The 21,432-nt window shown below is 39.2% G+C and overlaps 2 protein-coding genes across 10 annotated transcripts in view; both read left to right on the forward strand.

The window, feature by feature from the left end:
- The window catches only part of KCTD5 (potassium channel tetramerization domain containing 5), a 30,855-nt gene extending 24,596 nt beyond the window's left edge, over nucleotides 1–6,259 (forward strand). For all 4 annotated transcript variants that reach the window (XM_064673554.1, XM_064673555.1, XM_064673556.1 and 1 more), the window contains one exon: nucleotides 182–6,259. Coding sequence is in view for 2 of the 4 variants with exons in the window: in XM_064673555.1 (XP_064529625.1) it covers nucleotides 182–211 (30 nt within the window). In the remaining 2 variants the exon portion in view is untranslated. The remainder of the gene's footprint in view (nucleotides 1–181) is intronic.
- A 970-nt stretch (nucleotides 6,260–7,229) lies between these two features.
- UBE2I (ubiquitin conjugating enzyme E2 I) lies at nucleotides 7,230–20,262 on the forward strand. 6 transcript variants are annotated; one of them, XM_064673563.1, is made up of 7 exons: nucleotides 7,230–7,450; nucleotides 11,132–11,210; nucleotides 11,446–11,529; nucleotides 14,770–14,842; nucleotides 16,500–16,609; nucleotides 16,782–16,861; nucleotides 19,606–20,262. In XM_064673563.1, the coding sequence occupies exons 2-7, from the start codon at nucleotides 11,145–11,147 to the stop codon at nucleotides 19,667–19,669; spliced, it is 477 nt and encodes a 158-aa protein (XP_064529633.1). In that variant the 5' UTR covers nucleotides 7,230–7,450; nucleotides 11,132–11,144; the 3' UTR covers nucleotides 19,670–20,262. The 6 variants fall into 6 exon arrangements, with proteins under 6 accessions (XP_064529633.1, XP_064529630.1, XP_064529632.1 ...); XM_064673560.1 differs by lacking the exon at nucleotides 19,606–20,262 and adding an exon at nucleotides 18,341–18,551 and having other exon boundaries at nucleotides 7,252–7,450; XM_064673562.1 differs by lacking the exon at nucleotides 7,230–7,450 and adding an exon at nucleotides 7,524–7,660.
- The last annotated feature ends 1,170 nt before the right edge of the window (nucleotides 20,263–21,432 follow it).

Consider the following 21,432-nt stretch of genomic DNA (forward strand, 5'->3'; position numbering starts at 1 on the left):
TGTACATATCAATCTGTCTTTTTTCAGCTTTAATGTACAAACCCCAGGAATGTCCTTGAACCAGGTCCTTGACGCTTTACGGGTTATCTGAAATAGTCATTATGTTGCTCTTTGACCTCCATGGTTTAGGAATGACATAGAGCTAATTTTCATTTATAGATTTTTTATTGGTCTATTTCAGATTTTGCAAGAACGAGGTTCCAGGATGTGAAGACAGTATTGAATGGTGACAATTTTTTCACTTTTATTCGAAGATGCAGTGAATTGTCACACTGAAGAGGCTTGGCTGCAAAAGGAAAAATCTGATTTAGACAATTTTCTGTTGGTCTGGGTTCAACCATTTTTGTCTATAAACTGGGTGTCAACTGGCTGGAAGCATTGCAAGATTACATAATGGGAATGGATGGTGTGGGAGTGTGTGTTAAGTTTTGGTTGTAGTGCATGGTCGTACTCTCTTGTGGGCTGATTGACACTGGTCATTTGAAAAGAAATGACCATGCACTCATATTTTCCTTGAAGACATGTAGCACTTAATGTCTGGTGCTCGATGACCCAATGTTGATCAGTCTGGAGACATTTTCCTACTAATTGTTGTAAACCTTAAAAGGACAATGCAATTGGTGCTACACACACTCACACACACACACACACACACACACACACACAAGCGTTACAGCCCACAAATGCAAGTATTTGGGCCTACATTGTTTCCGAATCAGTGGCAGCCCCAGTTGACTGTGTTATACTGCACATTCCTTTTGGCTCTGTGACATGCTCTATTATGTAATAACAGCCTAGGAGATCAACTGAAACTAGCACGTGAAAAAATTACACAACAGAAAAAAGGTTTCTCTGGAGGACGGGTGTATATATTGACTGGATTTATAGCATATTTTATCACCCAAAGGGAAGACTAAACTCAGAGAAAATGGCCTTCATCTGAGTTATTCTTGATGTTCCTTCTGTTAAAAGTCTCCTGCAAAAGTTATGCTCCAGTCTTAGCCAGATGCTTGGAAGGGGAATCAAAATTCACTTAAAATGACCAACTGAACATTCTATTTCTTTTGAGATATTTATACTCATATGTGTGTTTGTGCTTTTACAAAATGCGTATAAGCATTGAACTATGTGGTAGAGATTTTTCTAGAGCTGGAGGTTTTACAGAAGTATGGCAGGGTAGTCCTAGGTCCTTGTCACTATGACTGGGATTAAAATCAACCTTAGTGTGAACACAAGCTCATCCAATTGAAAAACATGATTACTTTGGACATTCAGGATACCTGTAATCAACCTTTCTCTTTCTATACAGTTTCAACTATGCAGTTAAAGAAGAGTGTTTAAAAAAATCTGGTGCAGCTTTATTAGTTTGTCCTTGATGAAGGCTAATACACTAGACTGGAGCTTTTTAATACACTATGTTTTCAGCAAAATCTTTAGCGCATCTTTAAAACACTTAATGAAATGGACAGTATAAAACTCGGCTTCATTAACTTATGGAAGCAGTGGAAGGGAGTTTCAAAAAGCTACAAGATTGTTTTGAATTCTAAAGACATTACAGTTTTCATTCTCAGTAATTTCAGAATTTATGCATATACTGTAGGTAATCCTTTACTCAAAAGCCTGATTTTCAAACACCTAGGGTCTACTCTTTTTTTTTTTATTGCTTTTTTTTTAAAGGACTTACACATTGATAAAAGTTTGGCAGAGAACAATTTGTAAAAAACATTTCTATTAAGCAGGTTAAGCAATGGGCTAAATGTTTTGTCTATGCCTAATGCTTGAAAGGGTTTGTACTGTTTTGCGACTTGGATGTGGTCTGCACAGGAAGCTGCTGGCCCCTCCACAACACATACAATTTTTGTCTTTTTTTAAGAAGTTAAAACGGACTTTAATTTACTAAAAATGTAATTGTGTAGGGGGAAATGTTTATACTTTTATACTTTTTTAGGCACCCATATTTTATCAGCTTAAATTGAACACACAAATTTCCCCTAAATAGTAACAGATTATCTTGTGTATCTGAAAATAAGCATAACAGTTGTCTGTGTTAACTGCATATTAAAACATTTCCTCTGCTGCAGTAGTCACTGTCTTTTTAAGCAGTATGACTCTACCAAATTCTCTGAGCTCCCCGGCTCATGGAATTGCAGCCAACCATGTTATTTGTTGTTTTCCTGATGTGCTCTACAGAGTAATTCAGCATTGGTTTTAATGCCTAAAATGCCTGTTTTACAATGATCATTCTGAATCAGCATTTCTGTTTTTTCTTTTATTTAACCCAAAAAAGACAGACTATTGTTTATTAAAGTGAAATTTTCCTAAATGACATCAACAAAGCATGAGTAACAAACTGAGCAAACTGAACAAATTTAGAATGTGTAAAAGAGTGGGGGTTTTTAAGTACGTTTTTTTTTTCACTGGAGTATTTTCAGTTTTAAAACATGCTTTTATTATGAGATTACCTGCAGTCTAGTTTACATTGTATTCCTGTCATAGCAGATTTTGGGGAAATGAGTGTTTAATCATTTTGCACTTTGTTTCCAATACCTCACAAAGATTTTAAGAAGGAAAGAAAAAGAGAGAAGTTTAGTAGGCAGGTACCTTGTAAATGATTTTAAATATGCCTTTGTTTGAGACCACTTGAACTAACTACTTTTCCATTCTTGCTACTGTCACTATTGTTTTAATTTTTGTGAACATGTGAGGCTTTCAGATAGTTGGAAATGCTATTGTCAGCCTTTTTCAAGGCATTAAGAATTGATTCCTAAATAAGTTTGGTTTCTTTTTATTTGACTCTTGCAGTTTCAATAAAGTTAGCTACAGTAACAAAGTAATTGCCTTAGAGTCCAATCCACATCACCAGGGTTTGCAAACACTGCTTCCTCTTTTAAGATCTTGCAGGATGAAGTAATGTACCAATAGTTTAAACAGGAGTCCTTTGTTTCTTTTCTGCCATTTGGAGAGTACCTACCTGAGAACTGCCTGGGATTCTGGAGACCTGAGGGTTCACTGACAGGCTGGAGATGCAAAGCTGTACTGCAAACCCCTGTGACCGAACTCTGAATTTACACAGCTCCTCTATTCTTACATCAGAACAGTATTCCAGGTTAGAACTTAAGCATGAAGAGATCATAGCGGAAGGAGATAAAGCAGGAAAGGAGAGGTACTAAATTCCTTAAAGGCTTTTACATGACAAACTTCTTGCAAAACTTGTGTAAAAGCTGAGAAGTTGAAATTTGCCATAGCAATTTCTTGCTTTGAGTTAGGAAACAGAGAGTGTATTGTTGGCCTTAAGTTTCCTCAGAGGCCATTTTCCTTTATCGGAAATGACATTTTTATATTATATGCTTTTGACTTCTTCAAGTGCCAAGTGAATCAGAGTTTATCTGCAATGAAGAAGTAATTCTGAGGCCTCTTAAGATGTGAATGTCATATGGTCCATAATAACTGTCCAAAAGTATAGTCTGAGTCAGCAGTTCCCACAGTAAATAGACAAAAGGTTACCTGGAATTTTATCCCATCTCACTATGGGATTTTCATGGATTATGGCTAATTGCAAGGGGTTTATTCCACAGTAATTTAATTGTGTGTCAAAGGCCTGATTGAATTCAGAAGCTTATATTGACTCTTTACTAAAGTGTCAGTCCTCAGAACAAAATGTACTGTGTTTTTTTCAAACTCAGATAGGTTTCTTTTAATGATAAAAGTTCCTTTCATCTTGCATTGTAGGGTTAGGAAAAGATATTTCTTAAAAAAATGAAGCTTAGTGTATCCATCTTGACTTTTTTGTTTTCAGATTTTCTTTAGACAATACTTATGTAGCTCCATTTCCAGCAATGTGAATGCACAGTTATGATCAATTAGAACTATTTCCTGCAGATAACAAAAATTGAATCAATCTCCTTTTCTCTGAAAGAGGTGGTTTGTTGTTTTGTTGTGTTGGTTTTTTTTTCCCAGGAGAAATATGAAAGCTTCTGGCAGATCAAACAAAAGAAAACTGGGTTGCAGGCATGCTTGTGGAACTAGTCTGTTGAGTAGGATGATGGTGTTATCAGAAATGTGCTTCTCAGAATGCTATTCTGTGAATATCTCTTGAGATTGTTGAGAGTTGTCAGTCTTTTTTTGAGCTGTAGAGAGCTACCACCAGCAAATTAGCATACATTTATTAAAAATTACTGGTTTTATTATTGTTACAAAAATAACACCTGGGAGTGCAAAAATGTAATAGTATCTGATTCAATGAAATAACATAAAAACCAGATAACAGTCATGCAGGTATACTGGAATACATTCCTTGAGAAGTACGTGGAGAAGAGTGAAGTCCTGGGCTTTTCATGAAGATCAAAGTCAAGTGAAAGAGAGTCTGGAGATGAACCCTGGAATTTTGTTCACTTGAGATGTTATAAAATCAGAAAGCGTCACTCTCTTATTTTATTCTCTTTCTCACCACATCAAAAGTTTCCAAGTTTTTCAAATTAACTTCTTCAATCAGCCCTGAACTATGGGGCTCTTGAAAAGAGATATTTTGTTTAGCTCAAGACAGTAGGATTAAAACCTGAGTGGTCATTGGGAAGTGTCTTTTCTAACACAACAAATTTGAAATACAGTCTGAGGATGCTGCCTGTTACTTCATTATAGTTTAGACTGCAGTTATCTCCAGCTTTAAGGACAATCTTGGGATCTTACCTGGGTTTGTGTGTAGGATTATTGATTCTTAAAATAGTATAAATATTCAGTTTAAAAAAAAAAAGGTGGAAGGCTCTCTGAACTGTGTCATATAACTTTTCTTTTAGCTCACAAAAATCACAAGCTGTCTTTAAAGGTTTTTTACTGAACTGAGGCTTTAAAGGGCTAAATAGATATTACTGTTCAATTTGCCTAAATGACTGTCAGAAGGAACCCTTTCCATTTTCAGTGCAGAAATGCCAAGGGCTAAAATGCTTTCCAGGGCTAATTTGAGGTTCCAGAGACATACAACATTCAAAAAGTAACTAGTCTGTTTTCTGTTCAACTCCTGGACTCTAAAATAATTTTTAGAAATGGCTGAACCAATTGCAGATATAAGTGTTCCTATATGGCTTGGAATTTCAGTATCCAGATTGGATACAGGAGCACACTAGAGAAGATAGTAGACTTGCCCACGACTTTACTATTGCCCGTGCTGAAATCTAGCAACTTTTATGAACCACACTGCCAATGGAGAGGCTTTGAGGAAGATTCTGCCCCAGGAAATTGTCACAGAATATTTTACTTTAGCAGGGTCTACCAAGGCATAAACTTCTCAGAAGTTCAGTGAATAGACAGTGCTGCAAATACAGGTTTCTGAACCCATCAAAGGGTTCTCCTTAGGATGTTGTGTGTTAATAACTACTATAATGACAGGAACTTTTTAGAAAGTTATTTTGCTACTTTGGGAGTGGGTGGAAGGGGGAGGAGGTTCTGTGACAGTGCTCTCCTTGCCTGAGCCTAAATTTTGACCTGACTTAAGTTGCGATTTCGAGGCCTAGCCATCTGGAATGTAAGGGTTAATGTATTTATGTACGTGATTCTTGCTACTTTTGAAGATTTTCCAAAAGCTTATGCACAACTTTACTCACATTAATTTGGCTCTTGTACTTGCTAGAATGAAGCAAGTGCTAAGGCACTGTAAGAGAAATGTTGCCAATCTCTCTACCTAGAACTGAAACAAGATCACCAAACTGAAGAAGTATCAAATGGCAAATTTTTCCACCCGCTTCTAATCTTAGCCTCATCTGAACTCAGCTGTGAAAAATCTATTTCCTATGCACTCTATAGGCCCACCTACCCAGTTCAACAGATGTTCTTTATTTTTCTTTTTCCTCCAAATCACTGGTCTCAAAATTAGTTGTGCATCAGCTGTTTGTGCTTATATCCAAGTGGCCATACTTGCAACATGTTCTTTCCTGGATAGTGGATTAGCAATAACACTTTATTTTGTGCCAATTCATTATCTCTGAAGTGTTCTTACTGCAGCAAAATTTGAGTTTTGATTTGGTTTTAATGCATTTGCATTAGCCAAAACTCTTAGCACAGACATAGACAAGAAAGTGAATCCAGGGAATTTCCCTGGAAAGAAATCTGCTAGGGCTTCCCATATAATTTGAAGGTGGTTACAGTTAACCATCACTTTTAAATCAAGTGTAAAATTAAAAAGTGTGTGGGTATTTTTTTAAACTCCTTTTCATAACACTGGTGTATTGTAAACTGCATGAAATAAACCTGTTTTTTCCCTTTTAAAGTCTCATGTCTTAAATCTGTTTTTTTTCAAAGGTATTAATTGATATTAACAGTGTAATATCACTGATAATTCCTAGTTTAGCACTTCAGATGTAAATTGTAGTTGCATATTTGTTCAGTGTGTACCTGGACTAGAAACCAGTTTATAAAGGGGACCTAACCAAGTAAGAAATTAACATCCTATTTGGATCTTATAGAAATTTCAGAGTTTATCTGGAGCTAGTTTTACTTTCAATCAGAAGTTTCACTTCAGAAAGATGAAAGTGACCTGCAAATTCATCTTTCAGTGGGCTGAGGTCTTGCCTGGTAGTAATAAACACATAGTCCATATTTATGTGATGTTCTCCAAGACTGCAGTTTTTGCAATTTCATGAGATAGATCTAGTCAGCCGAATGGGAACAGTTTCCACTGCTTTTGGTAATATCACTGAAATTGCTGGGAAAGGTGCACAGGGGGGATGTGTTTGTCCTGGGCCGCCGTGGGCATTTGCTGCCGGTGAAAGTTTTTTCAGCCAGAGGGACCCTTGAGCACACGCTCTGACTAGGGCTGACTGAAATCTACGTGATTAGTTATTGAGACAGTCAATTACAGAGTTACCAAGAACCCCTTTGGACTGTAATAGTACCCAGAACGCAGTTCCAGAAGCACCGATACAGCGCAGGGCCCGGCCAGGCAGAAGCATCCGGGACTAGAAATTTTTCCATTAAAATTAGAAATATAACTCAAAGACGAGATCAGAATGTGACTCATACTCTTCCACTAAAAATGCGTTCTTGGAAACCGAAACCAAACAACCACCCGCTAAAAACCCTCCAAAACCCGAAGAGACCCAAACCCCGCACGAGCATCACGTATCCAGCGCGCGACCGGAACCCGCCCCGCACCCTCCCATAGGCCGCGCCGCCTGCCCATCACCAGGGCAAGGGCCCATCCTCCAATCAGAAGCTCGGCTGGGCACAGTGGGCGGGGCTCGGCCAGACCGCGCGCTCCCACCCGCTGTGGGACGGGGTGTTTTCAGGGTGCGGGCGGGTTCCGCAGCGTAGGAGGTGAAGGTTGCTTCAGTTTTCGGTTGGGACTGGCGAGAGCCAGGGGCGCGAGGAGGGATCGGTCCTGTGAGAGCCCTGCTTGGATTCCTGCCGGTGCTTTGTGCTCAGGCATCGTCCGGGCACCTCTGGGTCCTGTGTCGCAAGGGTGCGTAAAGCGTGGCGAGTGGCGGGCGGCGCGCGGCGCGGACGGGTCGGGCCGAGGGACAAAATAGTGCTGTCACACTCCGCTCCCGGGCGAGAGGGAGGGAAACTCCGGCGTGGAGACAAAAGGGGGGGGGAGCGGGAACATCCGGGTCACTCGCGCGGCCTCGATCCGGGACACGCGCGGCGGCGGCGGCGGCGGCGGCGGCTCTCGGTGAGGCCCGGCCGGGAGCGGGGCTGGGAACGGGAGCGGGGCCGGGAGCGGGGCGGGTGCAGGCAGGGCCGACGGCTCCTGCCCGCGGCGGGCCGGGCCGGGCCGGGCCTGGCGGCCACGGGCGTGCGGGCCCGGCGGCTCCTGCCCTGAGGCCGGGCCCGGAGCGCAGCGCTGCCCGCCTGCGGGTCTCGGTGGAGGAGGTCGCCCAGGAGGGCCGGGAACCGCCGGGCCTGCGCGAGCCGGGCCCGCCCCGCCGGGCACTCGCCCGGCATCGGCGGGCGGGCCCGGGGTGTCCCGTGCAGGCCTCGGGCCGTCCAGCACCGAGCCCGTCGCCGCGCGGCATCTTCTGTTGTTCTCCGTGCGGCTCCGGTCGCCGCTTGGCCTCTTCCGCCTTTTTCTTGCTGCAGGCAGAGGAGACTTTTTATCCCACTCCAGAGTTGGCTTTGATTAAACCTCAGCCCGTGGCTTTCTCCACCCTTCTGAAAAATAAAAGTCTGTACAGTTTGGGAGCAAAACGTGGGTAGAGACCTTTCCCAAATCTTCGTTCGCGAAGCCCAGCCATGACTCCCATAATAATTTGTTCCTATGTCGGTATTTAACCTGCGAAGTAAAAATGTGAGGTTGGTAATCTGAACGTTTTGGGATTTAGAATTAATAAGATCTATTGGAAATTCTTGAAATTTAAAGAGCGTGGTTTTGATGTATTTAGAGACTTTTCTGTGGCACGGGAATGGTTCTTTGCAAGAATTGCATTTTGTGCATGGCAGGAGGTTGTTCCATAAGAGGATGTAGATGGGGAAGATGTTCTGTAATGGAACACAAAAGTTTGCACCTATGATGAGTGTATTGGTTTTGTTTTGTCCTTTTTCCAAAATAGGCAGTAACAGAAGCAGGGATAAGCAACTGAGTAAATTTGGAAGTTTTAATTAACTTTCTGACTTGATAGGGGACACTGCTACCTCTTAATGGCAGGGTGTGTTTGGGGGATTAAACTCAAATAAAGTGTGAAAACTGGTCTCTTAGACCTGTCTGGCATGTACAAGGTAGGGTTGATAGACTTCCTCTGGTGTGAAATTATTTCCAGTGATGTGGCACATAAATAGATGGGGATATAGAGAGTAAATATTGGCAATTTGTTAACAGATTGCTTTTGAGGGGATGCTTACCTAATGGAATCTTAATTTTTGAAACAGGCTTTCAGTCTTCTCTGTCTAATCTCTATTTTCTAGTAAACTGTGATGAGGTTTTAGGTGCTTGTCTGCCCATGTCAGTATGACTGAAGCCTGTGGGAACCATACACATGAAGCCTGTTGTCTCTCACACACACTGAAACTTTGGGTGTAGTCTGTCAGTGCTGAACTAAGTAAAATGCCTCAAGGTTTGAAAAGATATTTGTAGAACATAAGCAAATCTTTAATGTACTAGGGCACAGTATAGTGCATAACAAAAGCAGGATACACGGCCTGAAAACTGAGGGGTTTGTCTTGAAAAGTTATTTGATTGGCCATGTTGTGTAGGACATACGCTGTTAATGTGCCCTGTGAGAAACTGGCATTTCCCTTGGGGTACATGTAATTAATTGGCTACTAGCCACAGGAAATGGAATTCATGTATTTGAAAACATCCTGTAATGTGTCTTTTTGGCAGAAAAGGTAGCTGATTTACTAAACTGAGAATATTTGGATGGTTTATAAGCAAAAAATAGTTTTCTCAGACTATGATGGGAAGGTTGGTATTACTGGACCACCAGATACCAGCAGCGCAACTGAAATCTTGCTGTATAGTCAGTAGTTCGTTTACATCTGTTGCAAGTGTGTGGGCTCACAGCATATTTAAAATGTCTCCATGTATAATTTGGTTAAGGGAGAGGGGTTTTTTTGTTCCACTGGTACCTTTTTCAGTGGCTCCATATCTCCTGTGTGTGAACAGACTAAAACCCAAAGTTGTGTACAGTTTGTGTTGACTAAGTCCTGCGAATCTTCTGACATAACTCAGATACAGGTGCATGTGTTGGGAATTCTAGAGGAAAAATTGAACAATATAGGATTTTTGTATGTGTGTGTTCACTGAGTGTTAATGGTCCCTTTTAAAAAGCTTTATCTCATGTTAATTTAGTTGCTAGTTTGAAGGTGAAAAAAAAAAGGCTGGAAGAAGGGATTTGAAATATCCATTGTCCTAGGGACTGCATAAAATGCTTAATCTGGTGCTTTTAAAGAGCTGCAATTGATATAGTAATTGTAGACTGCAATACTCTTATAAGTAATCTACATGTTGAGAGATTGTAAAATTTTGCGTAATGCTTAACTAGTGTTTGTTTCAATAGAGTGGTAATACTACTTTCCTTAATTCTATGAGGTGGTTAAGTGTTCTAACAGTAAGAGAACAGTAAGACTTCTACTTTCCTGGCTGTCATAAAGGCTTGTGAGCTACAAGCCTCTCAACTTGTGGAGTTGAGAACAAGTTGGCCTGACTTCTCCCACTGCCAATTATCAGCTCTTAGGATGGGTAGAAGTGCAGCTGGGAGGAGGATTAAAAACCTTCATTGGTGTTTATTTTGACCATGTAGCTAATGAAACCCTGAGTTTAGATAATTTGACAATGAAAAATAAACTCTTGCTTCGAGGACTGTTCTGAGTAAATGGAGAATCCTCCCCTGTATTTGAAAGCAGCACTTGTGCAGCCATCGTGTCTGGAACTGCTCTGTGTCATGCAGCAGTGCCCTGTGCTCTGCATGTCTCCTCTGCAGCCTTGGTCGCCATGCTTGGCTGTTACTGAGGCAGTGAAGGTGCAGAGATATCGTTCAGTTGATACTGGAATTGAAAACCTGTCTTGTGGAATGAGCCACTGGTTCTTCCTTAGCTCAGTTCTGTATTGCTGTCTGTTCCTGCTGTTGTCTAGAAGTTGTATAGTGGCATCACTGCAAAAGTGATGTGACTTTGCTAAGTTCTGTGCCTGTGTTGCTTTTGTGTGGAATACTGGCTTTCAAAAGGAATTTACCCTAAAAGTAACATTTCTTATTCCCATTTGCCAGAAATGGGAGAAGTACAGGTGTTTGCCCGCAGAGGAAAACCATTCCTTATGTGGTGTAGGAAGGAAATAGAGATATGTTTATCAGTTGCACAAGTAGGAAGTCTGAGCACTCTTTCCATTACTAACAGAGGTTGTGTTGTCAAGCTGCTGTCAAAGTTGCTTCTGAGATGTAGTTCAAATATAAAGCAACAAGGTAAGGATAGAATTTTGTAGGTCAAGTCCAGTAACTAAGAACTTGATGACATGGGCAAACTTGATGTTATTCCTGATGTTAAATTCTGCATGCTGTGCAAAAACGTGTCTTCAGTTTAAACAGTTACAGAACTGAAAATCAGAGGCCAAAATAATTCCTAAGTGAGCAGGGCTTATTAACAAGTAATATAATGTGTTGTTTAGACTATAAGTAAAAGTTTATGCTAAAAGCAATTACTTTTGTTTTAGAGGGACTCTGAATATGTCTGGCATAGCTCTTAGCAGACTTGCACAGGAGAGAAAAGCCTGGAGGAAAGATCATCCATTTGTAAGTATGAGAACTGCCAAATTTCTGACTCTGCAGCTGTTTTGGTGTTCTGGTGATGATTTTTCTTTACCTTGATGGGATTTCTTTAAAATTAATTTTTTTTTATTAAAAAAAAGCTGCTTAAAAACTATGTAGTGCAAAAAGAAGTAACTCTGTCTAAAGATAAAATATGTCATGAAGTATTTTAAGTACATCTTCTAAAATCCTCACCCTTTGGCTTTTTGCCTTAATTCAGGGATTTGTAGCAGTACCTACAAAAAATCCAGATGGCACAATGAATCTAATGAACTGGGAGTGTGCTATTCCAGGAAAGAAAGGGGTAAGACTTACTATTCTCCTAACTTCTTCTAAATCTGCTCATGCATTACAGCAACAATAGAGAATACAAATTACATTTAGTTTAATAAAAATGCCTAGATCCTGCTGCTACTTTAAAATCCAGGTGCAGTGGGGTGAGAGTATTGGACAAAATACACCATGAGCCTGTTCAACCTGACCACCTTAAGAATAAAAGTTTTCAGAGAAGTGTGTAAGAATCTTGCATTGAACAAACTGGAGATTGTCTTCTGCTTCATGTCAGGGTTTTTTGTGATTTCAGTTCTTACTAAATGTTGTTTTAAGCCCTAAAGGTTAAAAGTAATTACTACCAAAATGTTGCCTCTGCTGGGTTAACTGCCTCTGCTGGTTAATAGTGAGATCCTTCAGAGAAGTGCACCATTTTTATCTTTTTGGATTTCATGGAAAGCAATTTGTGTTATCTACGTGGAATCTCATTGCTTTCCATTTTATGGAACTTTCTCTTTTGTATTGGGGAAAGAAGATAGAGCTCTCTAATAATGTTTCTTTTTATCTGATTTCACTTGTGATTCTGTGTCCCTTACCTTAAAATAACAAGGGAAAGGAAAAAGTCTGTAGCTATCAGAACTGTTAATTTTTATCAGCTTGATCTGGTTCTGGAGGATAGGACAAATGCAAGCTTTCTAGTGAAAATAATCATTAATGTGTGAAACTTCTTTGATTTTTTTTTCTTTTACACTGTCATTATAAGCAGAATCGTTTTTCTATTTTTCAAGATGTTATTTAGCATGTAGATATTATTCTGGAATTCATTGGATGCAGTTGTTTCTTCTGAGATCCTACTATTAATTAGTTGGTGGTTTTAATTCTTCGGGTCTTCAGTGTTTTGCATTGGACATTGGACTTTTTTGCCTTCCCTGTTCTACTGCCTTTTGCAAACTTGTTTGAATTCCCTTATTATCTTGTTTCTTAGCTTCTGAGAAGACACTGTAGGCAAAACCTGCTGGTTCTGTATTGTTGCCTCAGTTTAATGCTGAATGTGGCATTGCTGTTACAGTTACAGCTTAGTTTTAGTAGTTGTCTGCACAGCTCAAGTTAGTTCTTAAAGAAGCAGCTACAAATAATTTAACAGTGTAAGGAAAAACTCATCCCCTTGTGTTCTGCTAAAGCAAGATTATCCCGTATAATTTATGTACCTTATCAAGATGTCACCTTTAAATACTTACGTAAAATTTTCATGCCATACCAAATCTTCATGCTGCTGCTTTGAAGTTTTGTAAACCACAAAATGGAACAAGCAAGACCTTAGAGACAGCTTCTTGCTTACTAGAAAATGTGTCACACCAGGAAAAGATCAGTTATGCTGATATGATTTCTACTATTAAAAAAAAAAGTGTTTTTACTCAAGTAAAAATGCTGTCTCTAACAAGCAGCAGCATGACTTGCTCATCTCTACGAGACCCAGCAGTTGGCTATTGCCTTTATGCTGTGCTGCTGCTGCTTCCCCTGAGATGAGTAGTTGAAACTACTAAAATGCTTACTTGCAGCCAGATCAAAAATAGAAGTGGTGTTAGTCCTGGGTTGGATATCTCCATTCACTTTTTTTTTGACATCAAATCACTTGTGAACTACCTAGAATTTGACTCAAAGGACATCTGCAACTAGTCCTGTAATGCAGTGTGGTCTTGGTGCCACTGCTGTCACACTGCTATCTTAGTGAGGCCTTTGAGTGTCCACTCTCTTTCACCCATAAAGTGTGTTGCTCTATCAGAAAGATAGTAAAAACTTTGTCGACTGTTCTTGTCCTCCTACTCGAAGAAGTTATTAAAAGCTATTTGTCTTCCCCTGAGACTGAAAGCAAACAAAACAGGTAAAGTTTATTTTGTCAAAAAGCTCCTGTTTTCTAAAGAGGGACTCCTCTGACAAGGTATGGAGAATAGATTTTTCTAGTTGTTGACAACTGACTACAGTAGTTGAGATCAAGTTGCTTAAATACACTATAACAAATGTCATCAAACTCATTCACTTTTGAAAATGTTGTTATCTTATTATTTCCTAGTATGGCTTTTTTGCTATTTTAGCTTGAGGCTTTGCATAATGATTACCAATTACAATGGAGTGGTTTTGGTTTTTTCCCTGTGGATTTTTGGGGTGTTCTGTTTTGGTGTTTTGTTTTTTTTCTTCTTTCAGCTAAAAACCATGTATTTCAGGTAAGAAAGAATTAGGAATTTCCTCCTAAGGTAGACTTCAAACATATCTGTCTGCCCGTGAGGATAAGATTTGATCACTTTTTGCTCGTAAGATGTGAGACCATCTTTACTCCAGTTGTTTTAGTGGATGAACTCAACATGCACTTCCATTGCAGTGTTTACATAGCAAGGGCAAGTTACAGAGAAGTGGTCTGAATTTTACATCTGTAATAATATTTTCTGTATTTCTACACTTCTTACCAGAACTCAGTTTGTCAGAAGATGGGTTTTTTTCCTTGTTTACGTGTTTTGTATATTTGAGACAGCCTTTTTGTCTATTGCTAGATGTTTTTTCTTGTTTATGTGACCCTTTTGATTAGTACAGTCCTACTTGGTTTGCTCTGTGCCATGGGAACTGCTCCTATGAGTGCTCTTCCTGGTTTTGGATAGGGATAAAGAGCTTCTTAGAATTTCTATTTTACAAAAAACTGGAATCTGAGACTCCATGCTACCAAATGTAGACAAGGCTAGTTTAGACTAGTGAACCTCATGTAACTGTAGCAATACTACAGTGCTGTCCACATTTTTGTTCATTTGTGGGTTTATTTGCCACATTCTCATAAGGCACAACAGAAGCCATTTACACCCACGTGCTTAAGGGTGTATCCATATCCCATCTTCTCAGACTTAAGTGGGGGTACAACAGCCCCTTCTTCATTGCATGTGTGTATCACGTAAAACTTCGGAAGTATTCTGTTCTTATGTACTGTGAAAATTTTACTTTTATATGGAATTGCTGGCAATGATCCTGACTCTTGTTGATGACTCAGCGACACTTAGTAGCTGTAATGAAGAAAGAAACCCCTGCTTTTCCACTTCAGTTTCTTACATAGTAGAAGTCGGATAACTCTCCTCGGTGCAGACGGGGTGCTGCAGTGTAGGACAGCTCTTTTCTGCTGTGTAGCAGAAAAAGGTCTTGTGCTTTGCCTGAGAAATGGTATTCTTGGTAAGCTGCTTTCCACAAGCTTGACTTTTCCTTGCTGTAACCTAAACTTTACCTTAACTTTTTATAGACACCGTGGGAAGGAGGCTTATTTAAACTACGGATGCTTTTCAAGGATGACTATCCTTCTTCACCCCCAAAATGTAAGTAAAATTACTGAAAACCATGGGTTTATTAGAGAAGTGTTGAACTAATACACAAGATTCTACAAATGGTTATTACTTTCTTACAGCTTTGTGGGGTTTGTTTGGTTTTGTTTGTTTGTTTTTTTTTCTTTTTAGGTCACACTGCTTTCCCCCTACACACTCACCACTTTGCATTAAAAAAGTTGTGATGAAATCAGTTAAGTGCTCAATATAACAAAATTGGGAGGAGAGGGAGATTGCTGTGTGGGTTCCCTCAGAGTTTGACACAAGCATTGCTTGAAGTGTTCATTACATGATCAGCACTCCTTGGAAGCTGGTAGGTAGGGATGCTCAGGCCAAATCCCTTTGTGTATTCTTACTGCTAACTTGGTCTTCTCAGCTAAGAACTCAGAAGACGAGAACTTAGTGAAAAAGAAGGTCCAATAACTTGAACTTTATAATCAGCTTGCTCTAAACCATGAATCTGCTCTTTTTCTGCTACTGTGCATAACAGATCTTCAGATACCCAATTTCCATATTAAGTTTTGGAATTGAATTTTCCTTACACAGTCTCAAAACTTTCGTACTGTAGAAACCTGAAAACATCTATTGCCTTGTGTAGTTTCATGGTTCTTGAATTGGCTGCCATCTCAAAGCAATGACAGTGATTACAAAGGGCTTTTTTGACAGCAGTTCATCTGTCATCACATTTGCATATTTTAGCTCTATCAGTTGTCTTGGCTACTCATTTTGATTGTTACCACCTAAATACATGTGGCACAGGGGGAAACATCCCTTTTAACTAGACAATATTTAACGTTATTATCTTGAGAAATACCAGTTATCACATCCTGAAACTGTTAAATGAATTGTCATGCCTTAATATAAGATGTATATGTGACTGGTAAGACTCCTTGCCAGTGCAGCTTCTGAGGTACCACTGAACTTTACTGAGCAGCAAGATTGTTATGGCATGTGAATACTTGTGATGTTGGATAAGAAAACTGCACTAACATCCAGATATTTCATATATTGCTAAAGAAGTGTTTATTGCTTTACTCAAGATGGTGGCTGTTGCATTTAAGTCCTGTAAAGATTAAAAGAAATGCCAGAATATAGATTGAGTGGCAGAAGGAAAGCTGCACAAGCCTTAAGTCAGTCTTGTAACTTAAACTTGGTTCCTCTTGTTCAGTGCATCTTGATAATACATAGGAAAAGTGAAACTGAAAGAAATGCTGGAAACGTAAGTCTTTCTTGTATGAAAGTTTCAGTTTTAAAGTAAGTAGAGAAAAGATGAGTGAAGGGCCATATCTTTCCTTTATATAGTAGTATGTGAGGCTGAAAAGGCAGAACTGGTTTTAAAAAGTCGTTATCACAAAGCTACTCTGAATTATTTTGTCAGTTTCCATTCTTAAACCAGAAGATTACTGGTCAAAATTATTATCTTAGATTGCCTGGATTGATACCACAGATGCTTAGGTGCAGGCTGAGCCAAAAAAACCCCTGACATTAATAGCTGCAGAAATCTGTGGGGGGTTTTTTTTGGAGGCATGGGGGTGTCTTTTGCCAGTGTTGGTTTGGGGGGGTTGGGGTTTTGTTTTCCCCCACTGATCTAAGCCAGCTCTCTGATTTTCGTCTTAGCACTGCATGGAAATAATTCTCTCTTCTTTATCAGGTAAATTTGAACCACCATTATTCCACCCAAATGTGTATCCTTCAGGCACCGTGTGTCTCTCCATCCTAGAGGAGGATAAGGACTGGCGACCCGCAATCACAATTAAACAGGTCATTAGTTGTACTTACACTTATTCTTTGCCCTTTTATTTGCGTTGTCTGCTTATCTGATGTGAATGTAAGATGTTCACTCTGTGTTTCTGTAGTTGATTTCTATGGGTTATTCAGTGAATATCTTTCAGTAATATCTATGCCTGTGTTACTTCTACTCCTTTTTCCACAGATCTTGTTAGGAATACAAGAACTTCTAAATGAACCAAATATTCAAGACCCAGCTCAAGCAGAGGCTTACACAATTTACTGGTAAGTATCTTTGTGTATTAGCTTGAAAGCTGTCATATTGCATCCAGCTCTCTGTTACTTAGGAGCATAACGTGGAAATGTTTTTAGGAATGATCAGGGGAATTTTCTTACCTTCATGACTATATCCTGTGGAGATGCCTAGACTGTGCTAACCTTGAACAAAATGGTAACCTTATGGTAACCAGGCCTAGTGGAGCTTTTAATAGCGACACAACAGCAATAAAGTGTGAAGACTCCTTCAGTTAGATTATGATTCTCATCCTGGTTCTAACCCAACACAGAATCCTTTCCCCTAAAGGCTGAGTAGTAGTAATGAGGCATAATGGTGTCATGAGACTGAATTAGGTGACAAGAAACATTTGTCAGTCCAGGAGTAACTTACTTCTCTCCAGAAGTGGGTACCTGAAAGCACTTGTGCCTGAAGATAAAGGAGAGCTGTGAGTGCTGTAGGAAACGGTGTTTTGTGAAAATTACATTTCCCAAAAGGGATTAGAAAGTACAGAACACCTGTAGCTTTAGCTGAATGAAGTTTGCATTTGTTGAGAAAGGTGATAATTTGTGAGCTAAAAAGAACTTTTTTTTTTTAAAAAGCTTAATAACTTTCCCACCTTTAAAAGTGGATGGTTGTTCTATAATCTTTAAGGGAGCTAAACAGTTTAAACGAATGCTTTTTTGGCACTGACAGCTACTGAAATAATGACCAGGATAGAAACGTAGAATTACTGTTCTGGACAGAGGAGGCCTCCATGAGATTGCCAAGTTTGAAAAATAGCATTGTATGAGACTGCACATGCAAGCTGTGTCAAAAATGTCTTTTTATAGGATCCTAGTGAAAAGGAAACATAGGGGATGGGTAGTGTGGCTTGCATTTAATTAAAGGCTTCACCGAATGTTATTTTTTTAAATACTTACTGAAGACTTGATGGAGCCAAGTGCATACAGAGGACAGTTAAGTGACCAGAGTTGCAGGGAACACTTTTGGGAGCCAGGAATGATGAGGCAGGCCTCATCAAAAAAAAGCCACTCTGAGGGAATATTGGGCAGGAATAATATACTGTTATACATGTATAACATGTATTTTTTTAATCACCTCTCACACACATGTATGGGAGTCTTGGCTAGTCTTGTTTCTGCTTTAAGTCCTTGGGGGGATAGGGGAAATCTATTGAGATTAAACTAGTACATGATCTTTGTTGCTTCAAGTATATACAGTCTTCCATTTATCTTTCTTCATGTCTCTTGGACATGCATAGTATTTTAGGTGGGTTCCTATAATTTTGCAGTCTGTAAGTGTCTCTCTTACTACTTAGTGAGTAACTTGTACACAGAGCAGGGTTGTGCGTGCATCTGTAATGTGGCATAGTTGATCAATTCTGGGGATGATGCAGCATTGTTTAAATAGATGTCTTTAAGTCAAGTTTCTAATTTTCCAAGACTAAACTTTGTATTTAAGATGAGAATACTTGTTCTCATTCTCAGGATTGCTTTGGTACTGTCGTTCTGTAACTTTCACACTCCTGATGTGCTCACCTGCTTCCCCCTCTACTGCAACCATGCAGGGTCTACTAGGGAAGGCATCCTTCTGGGTGGATTCTGTGGGTGTGAGACTTAACAGCTACTCTGTGTTCTTGTATGACAATGCAATATAACTTATAGGAAAAAAAAATAAAGTTTGTAAATATGTATAGAATACCTTCAGTCTGTTTGCTGGTAATTGCTCATTGGATCTGACCAAAATTGGTTTCATTTCTTTTTCCCTCTTATCAAGTTCTGAGGATATAATTTGCTGCCTTTTTTTTGTTTTCACTGCAGCAAACCTTCATAGCTGAAAGTAAGTTAAATTTCCTGCAAAGCTGTCCGCAAAATCTAGTCACTGTAAACTACCTTTGGCACAAGAGTAATGGGAACGAATTTTTGTTCAGCTCTTGACTGACAGCTAATACAAAATGGACGACTGAATGTAAATGGATGCTCTACTAAGTTATTACCATTCCTTGTTGGCCCAAGAATAGAAAACAAAGAACTCGCCCTTTTACATCTTGAGTCTGAGGCTTAATGACTGGGCATAGTTCCCTCAAGTTGTACTTGCTTGTTTAATCAATCCTGTTGCAAGTATGGTACACTTAGTGAACTATGTTGAGCTAGCTTTTTTTTCCAGCTGAAGATTAGGATCCTAACCCAAAGCTGTGAGTCAAGGTTCACAGTTTTCAGGCTGAAATTACCACACCGTTATTATTTTCCCATTTCTTAAAGAGTAGTTCCATTCTCTCTCCACAGCAGTAAAGATGATACTTTAAAATCATTTGAAGTCCACCAACTGTTAGTGAACTGCTCTCATCAATGACTTTGTGCTGTTAGGAATTTGTTGTTAATGACCTCATGTCTTAACATGAGTGAGGAGTGGAAAACTTAAGTTGAGATGAATGAGAATGTTTGCACATGAGATACATCTGGCCTTGAGAAAGAGCAGGCACAAACCTGTTTGCAGAAGCAGGTATAGTACGAAGTCAAATAGTGCAGTCATTTGACAACAGGTGATGTTTGAGAAGTGATGAGTTGAACAGTACCAATCTTCTATCCAAAGTAAATTATTAAAGTAATGGTCTAGAAAAGCCTTTAATCTATTGTAGTGTTCAGTGAATTCCTATCTGATGGTTTTGCCTTCAGCAAAGACTTATTCTTCTGTTTCTCCTCAATATGAAACTAAGGATTTCTCCAGCTGTAATTACCTCTTCTCTTTTCAGCCAAAACAGAGTGGAATATGAAAAGAGGGTTCGAGCACAAGCCAAGAAGTTTGCACCATCATAAGCATTTGTCATGCAGCATCTTAAAAAGGAAGGGATTGGTTTGGCACGAACTTGTTTACAAAACTTTTGCAAAATCTAATGTTGCTATGTACAATTAATATCCACTTAGGGGAGGGGGTTGTATGTGTGCCATTTTCCATATTCGCCACTTGTATACAGTTCTAAATTTGCTGAATTGCCCCCAGTTTTTTCATACAGGGTCTCTTCCTTCAGTCTTTTGTATTTTTGATTGTTATGTAAAACTTGCTTTTATTTTAATATTGATGTCAGTATTTCAACTGCTGTAAAATTATAAACTTTTATACTTCTATAAATCCACTAGTATCTCTAGTTACTTTGCTATCTGATGCAGGCATGCTTTAAAATGTTAGAACTGTATTTAGCCTCTAGCTGGCTGTATGAAAAAAATCATGCCCTGCACCCCCTTCCCTCCCTGAATTTGTTTTTTTCTATCTTTCAGAAACTAGGTTGTTATTGCTTAAGAGCCTCCGAGATCCAAAGTTAGCCAGCATCCTTATTCTGCGTCACTTCCTTTGTGTTTATATGGCATTCTGTCTGTGTTGCTGTTTAGAGTAAATAAACTGTTTATATAAAGGGCTTTGTTTCATTTATCTTCATTAAAATGATTGAAAGATTGCCATTTAAGTGGCTCTGAACACAGTCCAGTGCAAGTCCTATCTTTAAGGCCTGTGATGCTGCACTTACCTTTTGTTTAGATGGTGTCTTCATTTGTTTTCCCTGCCCCAACCCCCAACACGAATGTGGCCCTTCACTGTGTGGTATCTGCAGCAAGTCACCTCTGATCAGTTCCTTTAGGCAGCACACAGAATTCTGACTCACTGGAGACCAGTTGCTTACTGTGCATCATCATGGGATCAGCAAACTGGTGTGACCACGTTAGCATAAGCATTAGACTGATATGAACAATAATAGAAGCCATCCAAGGAGTTTAAGGGGACCTACAGAAACTGGAGACTTTAAATGGTTTTGTTTATCAAATAATTCTGTGCCTTATTCCGTATGTCAATGTATATAGCTTTTAGGACAAGGACGTGATCTATGCAATGACAGTTTCCTTCTGTAAAGGAAATCAGTTAAATTATGTAAGTTATTTTCATGTATGTCAAGCTGATATGCCCTCTATTAAACTTTCGCTGCCTTTTTTAATTGTATTTTTTAGTCAAAATCATTCTGCAAAACAAATTAATTGTTAAAAGCTTTGTTCCATTTGAGCTATAGCTTCTTCAAGGCTTTTGTTATTAAAAAATGGCTATTGCTCAAGACTTAATCTAAGTGTTTTACAGCTCAGTTCTCAGATCTGTTTTGCTTGTCTGCATTTGATTACTATGGCTTTATAATATAAAAGTATTCCTAAATTAGAATTGCTAACACCCTCATTATTCTCAGTCCTTTAAAAATTTTGTAGGATTGCTTTGTCACTCTCTAGAAACCCTTGCTGAAACAGCTCATTTGGAAAAGACTTCATATGGGTGGGACAGTGAGTTGTTCAGAAACTGAATCAAAGTTTCCCTGCTGAATTAATTTTCTTGTGCTTCTTTTTTTAAATTTTTTTTAAAAGGCAGATTGAATATTTGTACCACTCAAAGTGCTGCTGTTATTCTCAGCTCTAGCTCCAACAGGAGCTCTAGCGGTAGAGGGTTAAGAGGAGAAAGTCTTGCTGTGACTTGGAAAACTTTGATCTGAGAAGGTGAGTCTACAAATTGCCCTTAGTATCTTCAATTCCAGTGAAGAGTTGCTGAAGTT

The sequence above is a fragment of the Pseudopipra pipra genome, chromosome 16 (assembly GCF_036250125.1).
Source record: "Pseudopipra pipra isolate bDixPip1 chromosome 16, bDixPip1.hap1, whole genome shotgun sequence".
In the NCBI taxonomy this organism is placed as follows: Eukaryota; Metazoa; Chordata; class Aves; order Passeriformes; family Pipridae; genus Pseudopipra; species Pseudopipra pipra.

Excerpts from the sequence above, each read along its gene's own strand:
- UBE2I (XM_064673559.1), top strand. The coding sequence starts at position 8,246 with ATGTCGGTATTTAACCTGCGAAGTAAAAATGTGAG. Across the intron at positions 8,281-11,131 it reads CTGCGAAGTAAAAATGTGAG|AGGGACTCTGAATATGTCTG; the intron begins GTTGGTAATCTG and ends CTTTTGTTTTAG. Across the intron at positions 11,530-14,769 it reads CTATTCCAGGAAAGAAAGGG|ACACCGTGGGAAGGAGGCTT; the intron begins GTAAGACTTACT and ends AACTTTTTATAG.